Consider the following 12,181-nt stretch of genomic DNA (forward strand, 5'->3'; position numbering starts at 1 on the left):
CGAAATATATTTACTACAAAAATATCATTTTATAGTAAAATAATTTTTACTTGTTGACGGTTATTATACATTCTATATTGTAAAATGGCAAGTCCTAAACTAAAAATATAGTGCAAGTAATCGGACCTATAAAAGTTCGTTCGTTCGCTTTGGTGTGGATGCACCTTGACGCGAAAATTGTGTTTCGAATATTCGAATGAAATAAGAAAAATGGAATGGCTCTGATTCTAAGCTTAAGAGGATTAGAACTGGTTTAATACAATTTGGCATCATTCGGAAATTATGGATTCGGAAACAGTTGCGACATATATTAGGAACTAGAGATGCGTCGTGATGCTGAAAAGGACTGTATCTGTAACACTATCTTTCTATTATGTGGGTTTTGATTCTCCTTTTAAAACAATCAAATTGTTAATTTTTGATTAAGAGCTTTTTAGTGTATATAAAATTATTTAATTTACTCTTTACTCCGAATTCTATTATCTATATAGCCACTATAATTGCTTCTATTATTGAATCAATCCAAAATTTTATTTCTTGTCAAATATCTTAATATGTATGTAGTTTTGATTGTTAAAAAAATTCAAAAAATATGTTTTCTCAGACATTGACGAATTTAAAAATTTCACATTAAATAACGAGTTAAATTATGTACATTCTCTGAAATGATCCCTTTTTATTAAATTAAAATTCGGATATTATAGTGGTTTAAACCATAGTTAAAAAAAGCAGCTGTTAAATCATTTTTGATTAAGAGACTATTACGAAATTTTAACTCCATTAAGAATAAATTTGCAAATAAATTATTCAATTAATTTGAGTATATACTGCCATTTCAATATCTCGTCCCATACTTGATATGAAGTATATAATTTCGTGTTTTTGGTTTTGACTACATTTAGCATTTAAATATTTAATAAATGTTTCAGCGACTTTTTAAAGACATTTTTTTTTTGTGCATTAAGGAAGTTTGGTTTTTCTTAAAATATTTTTTTTTTTTTAAATATATGTACGAATGAAGTATAGCTTATGGATAAGAGGTAGTTCTTATACTTAATTTGTTTTTCCATATATGTACGCCTTCTTCAGATCAGTCCTCCAATAATTGGTGTATTGTCTATAATTTTCATCAAAATTTTCTTCAAATATTTTTAAAAGATTGTGAGAAATTTATAACAACGAAGATATGGTAGTTTGTATTGGTTTCCATGTCATTTAATAGAATCATATAAAAATTACAAATAAAGCAATAAATTTTGATATATACAGAAGCGAAAACTTAATTATAACGATATTCGAGAGCGGTTTTAAATTTCAATGCAATGTAAAAAACATTCTGTTGTTTAACGTAGTCTCAATATACATACCTTATCCAATGTTTTTTATACTTTTTAGAACTCAAAATCATCGGATTGGTGAAGGTTATCAAGTAGGTGTTCGGTCTCATCGTTTTTGCCAACGCTGACACCTTTTAACTCAATCCACTTAGTCCAATGTTATTATCTCAGCCCTTCAAAGTTATTGAATATGCTGAAGTATGTCATTAAGTATTAGTTTGATTTAGCATAAATTACTTCCTTCTTGCTTGGAAACAAGAAACACTCTCGGAAGATAAAATCTGCTGAATATAATGGACGATGTAGTTAATAGTAGCACAACATATAAAAGATTCTGGTATCACCAAAGTACAAGGTTTCAAATTTTAAATTAAAGCTAGTAAAGGCTTTAAATTAATTATTTTTTCCCTGGAAACGACAAAAAAATAAAAATTTTTAATTTTAAAAATAATTTTACTTCAATTTTCGAATAATACAATACTTTCAAAAAAAATTAAAATATTTATTTATACATAATGCTGTTATTTAAAATAAATAGTTTTGAATATTGGTTATTTGCAAAATATCGCCTTATATTTTTTTTACACATCCATCCCTATGGTCTACACTTAGAGCCTGCGTATTCATGTCATGTTTAGATAAGTATGCAAGTATTGGCATTTTGTATGCTGCTTCTTTCGATCGCTGCTTGCAATTCAACACTCGTCGTGTCAAATTTTTACTTAAGTGGAGAGTTGCTCGGAAAAAGAAACACACATTTCTTCTGCTGATTTGAATTCTTGTTGTGTGTGCCATCACTGCCAATTGTGTTTGCATTTGACTTTGCTTTGCTTTGGTTTGACTTTAGTTTCCATTTACATGGTCTTCGACTATGACTTGGCTGGCGGCTGCTGCCGTGGTAAAATATTTGACCGTGTGGTGGGTCTGCATGTTGTGTTTTGTCTACTGTGTGTTTTCTTTGACTTTGGCTTTGGCTTTGACTTTGAATTTCTTGCTTTTACTCTTTGCGCATACTTCTTAGCTTTGTGCTGTTTGTGTTGTTCGTGGCTACTGTTGTTGCGTTTTGCTTTGCCTCAGCGTGGTTTGGTATGATGATTGGGCTTAGCTTTGTTGAATTTGGTTGCTGCTGTAGCAATCTGCATCAGTACACTGCCACAGTTCTTAAGTCCGTTGAAAGTCTGCTCCTCTTCAGTTTGTTGCTGACCATTGTATCGATCGGTTGTGCCTTGCGCAATATTTTGCAAAAATTACAACGGCAAAAACGATCGTTTAATATATATTTTATTAATCGTTTTAATTGTATTTAATAAATTTAATCGTTATATCAAACTATCAAATTCGTATGCGTTGAAAGTCATAAAATTGTGTTTGAACGTTAAACAGTGTTAAACAGTGTGAGTGACATTAAGAAATAATATTATATTTGTATAAAATGAAAATGCTTGATTTTGTTTGTTTGGTCTTTTAACAACAATTCACCAGCGAAAAGATTTGTGAACAAAAGCGCAAATAGTCAAATAGTCAAATAGTCAAACAATTTGAATTTCTTCTTCTCGCAAGTGTTCGCGTTTCTTCTAAAACTAAAACCTTCTAAACGGGTGGATGCACTTCTTTTTGTCAAACACATTAAAAAGCCGCTTACACAGCTTATACCGCTTGCATAGAGTTTAAATTTCATATTCGTTTTATGTATATTGTATATTGAATAAATTAAGGAGTTAAAAATAAACAATACAAATAATCGACTAGTGTACACTGGCCATGAAAGGAATAGAATTTCTCCAAACTGTAAATTTATCAGCAAACAAGTTGACGTAGTGCACATATCCACCAAGTTAAGTGCATATAAGCGCAAGTATACCACTGCGCCATGAGTATGCGCTGCGCTGTGTAGATATGTTAATTTAACTTAACACATACAATATACATATGTGCAGATATACTCAGACGGTATATTTGCGTAAACATGATGCTGCAATGGACAAAGAATTTCTAACAGCTTCACTGCATTTACCGATAGCACTGCATGAGACAGTGTGGATGGAGACTATCGTATTTAACGCATCGTTCCATGTATGGCAAACCCATGGCCAACCTTTAATTATTTACCATTCGATCGTAATTGCACAATAGTTTTGTGTTTTTGAATCGTTGAATCGTTGAATTGTTGAAACGTTCGTTGCTGCAGAGCAGGAAGGAGTCTTAAATTTATTTAACAGGCTAATTAGTTTATTTGTATTTCGAACTTTGCTAATTGTGTCAGGAACGATCCACACTTAAGACGTTGTTCGATCAAAGCAAAAATTTAAAAAAAAAGCATAAGCAAACAAAACTCAGAGTTATGCAGCACTCTTAAGTATGTGCAGTATTTTTTGCTGTACATTCTATACAGTAAATTGGAGTCAATGCTGTTGGTAAGTGCTGCTTGAGCGCTAGTCAGCGGCGCATATAGCACTCATCGGTCATATTGACTACATAACGGAGCAACTCGCGCATATTGCTTGTATACATATATGTATTTTATAAATGAACATGCCTGTCCATCTGATTTGTCTATTTATCTGTCTAATTTTATTTAAGTACATTTGCCAATTCCTCGTACGAGTACATTGATTTTTTTTATTATTATTACCTTTTATACTTTCTTATGGTTTGGAGAATGTACGACCCACCGACCGATAGACCAACAGCTGAAAGTATCTTAAGGAGTTGAAAATAAGTACTACATTGCCTAACAATGAATTTTAACTGTGCTCCTTTGTTCTTATGTATGTTGCAAGCACTTAAAGTGGTTATGCCAATTGATGGCCAAGTGGGAACTGATTGCAGTTGCTCAACGCTTACTGCTAAATGTATTCATCTTCTACTATTTGCAGTACTATTAAAGTGTGCTTTTGATTGAATACCTTAAGATATTATATGCGAGTATGCATGGTTTCATACCTTTCAATGAACGCAGCAATGATCATTTAGAAATTTGTAGTTGGTATCTTTGTATCTTTGCGGTTTTAAGCTGAAATTTGCATTTCTTTTTCAGACGAAAATATTCTATGCGGAAGAAATTTGTCAGTTGATGCAAATAATCATAATTTTGTGGTTTTTAGGGATCAGCATAAATAGATAAATACAACAATTAACTAAAATACTGTACAAAGGTTATTTCATGTACAAAAAAAAATTAGAAGTTAAACTTCCCAAAGAAGATGCATACGCAGATATTCATGCTGTAATCAATGCAAATGTTATAACAACTGTTTGGAGATTAGTTTTATGATAATCTCGATATAATCACTTCTTTATTGTGCTATAACTGAAAATGTTTCAAATATTTTTATTAATAATTTATTTTTTATAAATTTAAGCCAATCTTTTTTCATTAAATTTATGTTTGACGATGTGACATGACATAGTTAAAGAATTCTTTATCTTTTAATCATTAAACTATAGGATATATTGCATAAAAACTTCAAGAAATTTACGTATGTTTACCTAATCTTAAGAAGAACAAATATTCTTGAGAAATATGAGTGCTTTAATATTATTTACATATAATATTTAGCAATAAGGACTACAGTCATATTTTAAACTATTTGTCCACACTTATAATCCAATCTATATAGAATGAATTTACATTAAAAACAATTAAAGATTTTCAGTTGTTTGTACAGATTTGCATGTAAATTTGATTTAATTGTAAAGTTTAATTAGATAGTTAAAAAAAATTGTTAGTTGTAGACCGTCTTAAAGCAGGATGAGGTATTTTGAATAATTTTAACATATTAAATTTTTGTGCTTAAACAGCAAAGAAATGCGGATTTCAGTGATGCCTTTGTAATAGTTGATGAAGGTTTCTAAACTCTTGACAAAATTCTCAAGTCTAAGTATAACTCAGTACAGTAATGTTCAGTATAACTCTATGCGACATAACTTAAAAGGTTCCGACTTCATATTTTCGCCATGTGTTCATTCGTTATTCCCTTGACTGATGCGTTGCTGTTACCAGTCGATGAATCTCATCACAATGTTGTGTGGAAATTTGCGGATTGTGTGGAAATTTAAGTTTATCACAAATCTTCAGTTCTGTTGGTACTTGTTTCGCTCTTAATCATTACTCGTTATTGTAATTCTGAATTGGTCAGTTTATTGTAAAACAAAAATTTACAATATAATACTATAAAATAATATAGTAATATAATAACAAAATAATAACCAAAAAACAACGAATAAAAAATTAAGGCAGAGCTTACTGTTCTGTTCTAAAAGCGCATAAGTGTCTTTTTCACATATCCGAAGTTAAGATTTAAGATGAAATTTAGATCTAGTTGATAAAGGAGAGTATTTCTTTTTAAATTTATAGCTGGTTGTATCGGAAGTATGTTCATAAGTTTTCACAGCGGAATTGTTTTAATCAAGTCAGACATGGGCATTTCCATAGAAAGTATTCAGTATTTACAGCATGTTGTAACTTACAAAACTTATTTAAATGGTTTAAATGGTTAAGTGTAAGTTTTAGTTCGCTTTCATTTTAAGGAAACTTATCGATACATTTTTTATGGTAACAGTTTGTGCTTTTTTTCTTTTAAATTGTAACTACAACAAATAGAATAGAATGTGAAGCAGGTCTAACGTTCATGGGCTTAAAATATCTTCTTCATTCTCATTTCGACTAACAAAAGTTTATAACCGCAGCGTATAACGGTTCTATAATAAAATATAATAAATGTTAGTACTTATGCGACACCAACTGCAATAAAAACCATTTCAATTCATTTTTTATGCTTGAGCTCTATGCGATTACGACGAACACTCATTCTTGTGCTCCAGTTTCAAAAATTTCAGTACTTCGCGACACACAGCGCAGCAGCACAAAGAAATATATTCGGGGAAAATGACCATATATTGGCACTGTAGTGGCAGAGCCGCTAACTGCTAACTGCTGACTGTTGACTGCGTCGCTGTGACAAGTTTCCATATTAAAATAGGCATTTCTGTTAAGAAGTTTCGTTGATGAACGAACAAGTTTAAATTTTAAAGTTAAATGCATTTTCCTTCTGAATGCACTATTCACGCAGCTGAATTACTTTTAAAATATAACAACAACACCGTACGTAGACGATCTTTACAGTTTTTATATTGTTGTTGTTGTTTGTTTGTTGTTTGTTGTTATACTTGTGGTGCATACATTTTTCCGAAACCAAATGTTAAGTCTGTTAAGTTTGTTGTTTAAGTCTTTTGATTTGCGGGGTTTGCCCGTGGGCTTTCGTTTGTTTAAATGTGCTGTTCTTATTGCTGCTGCTGCTGCTGCAAATTGTGCTGCAAGCAGAGCCTTACTAACTATTATTGTTGTTTTCCTTTTTGTTGCATAAAGGTTATAGTTTTTTTTTGCTGCGCTGAAGCAATTGCATTTAATCTTGTTCTCTTTGTTACTGTCACACACACATCTCTGTAAGTGGAGCAGTTAGCTGTGATCAAGTGTGCTGTTAGTTAGTTTCATTATCTTTATGTTGCAGCAAAAGTGTCGCGACAAGCGTGAAATTAATGCGAATGATAAAAAGTGAGTGTGCGAACTTGGTTTTAAATAAAAACCATATATTAAGTTAACGCTTTGATGTTTACGTTTACGTTCACGTTCACGTTCACGTTTTATGTTATGCGCTTTTGTTGAAATATTTTTAATCTATTTTCGTAATCACATTTTTAACTTATTTCACTTGACCTCTAGTTTAAGGGTTCACCGGAAGAAAGTTAAGAACGCGTACACATACGCACGAACACGAGCTAATTTAAGCGTTTGTTAGTAATTAAAACTGTTAAAAAATTTTCTTTTATGTATTCGAAACGTAATAATAAATAATAAATAATAAATAATAAATAAGCGCATACTGGCAACTTAATTTCACACAAACTAAATTTATAACACAGACTGAGGAGAAACGGGCGCTTAACATGGAGTACACACAACCTGCTCGGAACATTTTCACGGTTAACCGATTTTTAGCGGTAAGTGAATAAAATGTGAATACTTGCATTTTTATGAAATTTTACAGATTCTATAAAGTAAATTTTAAAATTATAAATATTTTCAAATTAGATTTAGTTTATTTTAAGCATTCTTAATACATAACATAATTGTTGTTTAAATAATGGGTAGAAAATTGCAACAGAGTTCGCCGTGTTTAGATTGAAGATTTTTAAGGTTTTAATTTCAAGTCTAGATTTTACGGACATTATTTTTTATTCGGATATAAATTAAAAATATTCATAGATGGTATAAGCCAGTGTTTTTCAGCCCAAAACGTAATAAAAATCAATAATTCCAACAATTAATGAAAGGTTACTTATTATGAAAGTCATATAAATAAGCTACATTCTACAAGTATATGTAGAAGAATGCTTAATGAATTCCGATAAATTGAAGAAACGAATACTCGAACATCTTGAACATCTTGAAAATATGTATATGCTATTATAATACTATAAGAACCTTTCCTATAATTTTTTAAAAAAATTTATTTTTTTTTATAATGCTGTTAGCTGGCAATTTGGTACATATGCTGCATATGATATGATATGCATATATGATATGCATATGCATGTGCATGAATGGGGTGAAGGGGCTTGTTTTATTAATATAAATATTTATTTATATTAATTATGTATTAAAATATTAAATATTTTATTATAAATTAAATATTAAAATAAATATTCATATTCACATAAACATATATATTACATGAATAACAATAATAAATTCTTAAGTAAATGAAGTTAAACATTTTTTCTAAGATTGTATAGAATATATTTTGATAATGTACTTTCTCTCGAGTTTAAACTAAAACGTATTTATTATCGACATCACTCATTTTATTATGAAAATATTCTGGAAATTGCATTAGAACTCAGATAAATTATAATCCCTGCTAGAATAAATTTCGTTTAAGTACCTACCATACTTAGTATTTAATAGCTTTTCTGTGCTTAATTTAAATGATCCTATACATAAGTATTTTCTTATTTCTAAAGTTTAGCATTAGCATTAATTAGCAAACATTTTTGCATTTCACTTGTAAGGTTTAAAGTTTGTATGTGGGTTATGAAGTTCAAACTAATTATTAGCAAATGAAATGTTTTGCAAAAAGGAATAAAATAGATAACCGCCTTTAGAGAGGGTATTACTTTGAATCAATATACCTTGAAAAATTGCAATATAAAATTAAGAGTTTGTTCTCATATCATGCAATTCATTAATTAAATTTTATTCGTATTATTTACAAACTAATACTTATCACTTATTTCGGCAAGTGCAAAGCGCAAAAAACTTCAGTGTAACTCTTTAACCTACTAAGAATGAACTGTGATAGGATTACATCCTCATAGCATTTATTAAGGAAAGACAGGATACTTATTAATCGAAGTGCAGAGTTCAAGTAACATCATTTAAATCAGTTTAAAATTTGTTACGGAGTCTAACAGGAGCTGATGGTACAAGGATTTAACTGGTTCCAAACTTTTATATAAAAAAATGGTTAAAGTTTGTGTTGAACTACTGATGAATTGTATTTGAGAAACTGTTTGAATATGTTTCTTCAAAATAATTGTATTTAAAATAATATTTAAAGAATTTGTTATTACTTTTATCTATTATACGACATCAGAAAGTGTGGAATAATTTGTAGATTGTTTTTAAATCTTTAATTTTAGAAATATTACACAGTAAGTGAATTTGTTAATAAAACTTTCGCAGCAAAGTAACAAAATTAAAGAAAAATGTGCGAATTTAAAAGTCAAGTACGGCTTTGGGTCAGTTGGTTAAGGTGCGCTGACTCTGAGATTAAAATTTAGCAGGACACAAATTCAATTCGTGGTTAAATACAATCAAATACAAGAATTATTTCCAAGACCACTGATGATGGGTATTTGGCAATACTCGAAGCAACTGTATGGTCAGCCAAAAATTCAATTAATTAAAATAATATAAAATAAATTTTTGTTGTTGTAGTTCACTACTGTTCGAAAAACCTCTTTATGAAATTTTTTATGTAAATTCATGTGCTAAATTGAAAGAAATTAAAGAATTTCTTAGTATAATCAATTTGAATTACAAAGCATGGGACCTTCTAAGAATGGCCAATTGATCATTAAAGCATTAATGATCTTTCTTCCTCTAATACATTTCCCGTTTTACTCTTGTACTGAAATTTGACGTACATATGTGTTGACTGGGTTGCCAATATTCCCACAAAATTAGAAACTAAAAAAAACTAAAAAAAGCCAATAAAGTTAATGTTGTTGCTTTAAGCTTTACCGCCTTTGCATGCATGATCGAGCAGAGCGAACACAGCGAACACAACGACATGTGTGAATAAATTTTATTTGGGCAAAAGCTGAGATCTTCTTGTGTGCGTTCATTTTCGTGTGGGCGGTTGACCTAAAAAATACTTAAAGGAAAGTGAGAAATTGGCACAAATTCGAACGCAGTGTAATTGCCAATTTGCACTTAATTCTTTCCGTGTAAAATTCATTTGATAAAGTTATTAAGAGTGCTGACCTTGATATCTCTTTGAATTTGTCTAAGGTTTCTCTTTTCTCAACTCAAGCTTCTAAGTATTAATGCCATTGCTCATATTTCTGAGCCATTGAGCTGGCCGTATTGCCCTAAATTTATATGTGCAAGCTTCATTTATTGGCACAATAAATTTTTTTTGCAATTTGTTCGAGTTCATTGTATCAGATTGACCATCACTCTGGGTATACATTACAGCGAAACATTAGTTATACATAATACAATGCGGCGTTTGTTGCGGAACGAATATGTTTTATAAACTCACATGTGGCAAACAGAAGAGTAAAATGAGTTCTTTAATCATAAATATATTTTTTAAAACAATTTTATAATGTACACATAGTAAACATAGTATAATATCATTTTAATATACAGGAAACACAACTATGTATGTACATTATGTGTTCGAATATTTTAGTTAATGTTTTTCATATACATTCGATGTATATCTTTAATTTTTCACAAATTATTTATTATATATCAGTTTGTTTTAATTTCTTAACTCTCAAAATAGTTATCGAGATCGCATATATATGTATATATGTTTTTATATATGTTCTTTTCCTCTAACTTTTGCTTTAAACACCTTTTTCGCTGAAGCATCATCATCCATTCTCACGACATAATTAAGCCGGCGAAGTCGCTGGATGTTAATTTTCTGAATTATATCAATGTCGTAATAGAGCTCATAAAACTTGTGGTCCTTTCGGATGCGGTAGTCGTCGCTAACTCGTAGAAGACCAAAGATCTTACGAAAGAGTATTTCATTCTTATATATATATGTACACATAAATTTTTAATGAAAATGCAGTTGCAGGGATATATCTTATTATTAATAATAAATAGTAATAGTAAAATATATAGTTTAAAAGTAAAAAAATATTAACATAATATACTAAAGTAATTGCCTAATGCCTAATACATAGAAAATGGAAATTGGTTTTAAAATAATTACTTTGTAATTAAAACAAAAGTAATTGGATTAAAAATAAACGATAATAAAATATAAAAACTTAATATATTGTATGGCTTATAAACAATATAAACATTTGTGACTACATGTGTTTGAAATTTCCATATCTTGACGTTTTGCTAACAATGACAGCAGTATTGTCGAGTGCTCCTAAAATAGAATAGCAACTGAAAATAAGGCACACTCTGATCACTTAGACATCTACAAATCGAAACTGTTATCAGGAAAAAAGTGAACTCAATATATATATATATAGAACAGTTGTCATGAAAAATGGAGACTAACAAGTGTATATGAAACAAATTCCGGTGAAAAATATTCAGACTTCAAAAAGTAACTGATGACAACGTCTATTAGCGTGACAATGATGATTTGCAAATTACCATATAATGACGAAGATATCATTATATGTGTCAAACCACAGCAATGGGCATATAACAAAAGCAGAGAAAATTTATAAAACACACAACCTAAGGATACGATGGATTAATGGTATTTAAGTAAATTTTGGATAGACAAGAACCACAGAAACGCATAGGTAGTGAGCAAATTATAATTAGATATAAAAATGTTTTTGGAATTATATTAAATATTTAATGTCAAAAATCTCCCAGAAAATTGATCAGAAATGAATATGGATGACAAATTGGAATATTAACACTACATAGTATTCATTTTATTTTTTCCCTTATAAATTGGTTTTCTAATAATATCTTCGTTTAATTTGTTCAAGTGTTACTGTAGTTTTCTCTACATTATACGGTGCAAGTGTGGCTTCAGTTTTTTCACTGATATTGTACGGAGATTCTTGATATAGATTTGTGCATATGATCACTCAACTGAAGTTGGTACCGTTTTGTTTCACAACTAATTGTTAATTTTCCAAACACTATTTGGTTTTTGTAACTATATCTTAAGCGAAAATTTACTCTACACTCTATAAACACGCAAGTATCTTTATTTTCACAGGTAGCTAAAATTTTTCTAAAACTTAATTTATTTATAAAAAATTTATTCAATATCTTTATAAAATCTCTTGTTCTTATACAGTTTAAAGGGTTTCAAATAATTAATTTATTAAATTAAATTAAATTAGCCAGTGAGAAGGGTGGGACTCTGCAGAAATTCCCCAGCTATCAAAGAGTAAAAGTGCACTAACTCGAAAAGCTCAACGTTACATAAATATATTAATAAAAAATAAAAGTTTCTATCATTTTATAAGAACTAATCAACAACTTAAGAAGCAATATACAATACAACAATTATTTATAAGTTGATTTGATTTTTAAATACGTACTGTATTTCATT

General features: G+C 29.7%; 1 protein-coding gene across 3 annotated transcripts in view; it reads left to right on the forward strand.

Annotated features, from left to right (window-relative positions):
• The first annotated feature begins 2,548 nt into the window (after positions 1–2,548).
• LOC119670304 (bromodomain-containing protein DDB_G0280777) overlaps positions 2,549–12,181 on the forward strand; it is a 33,491-nt gene continuing 23,858 nt past the window's right edge. The window contains exons 1-2 of one of the 3 annotated variants that reach the window (XM_038080509.1): positions 2,549–2,731; positions 7,060–7,337. In XM_038080509.1, the coding sequence (XP_037936437.1) occupies positions 7,284–7,337 (54 nt within the window). In that variant the 5' untranslated portion in view covers positions 2,549–2,731; positions 7,060–7,283. The remainder of the gene's footprint in view (positions 2,732–7,059; positions 7,338–12,181) is intronic. The other 2 variants (XM_038080512.1, XM_038080511.1) reach the window with 2 other exon arrangements.

The sequence above is a fragment of the Teleopsis dalmanni genome, chromosome 1 (genome assembly GCF_002237135.1).
Source record: "Teleopsis dalmanni isolate 2A chromosome 1, ASM223713v2, whole genome shotgun sequence".
NCBI classification, from domain to species: Eukaryota; Metazoa; Arthropoda; class Insecta; order Diptera; family Diopsidae; genus Teleopsis; species Teleopsis dalmanni.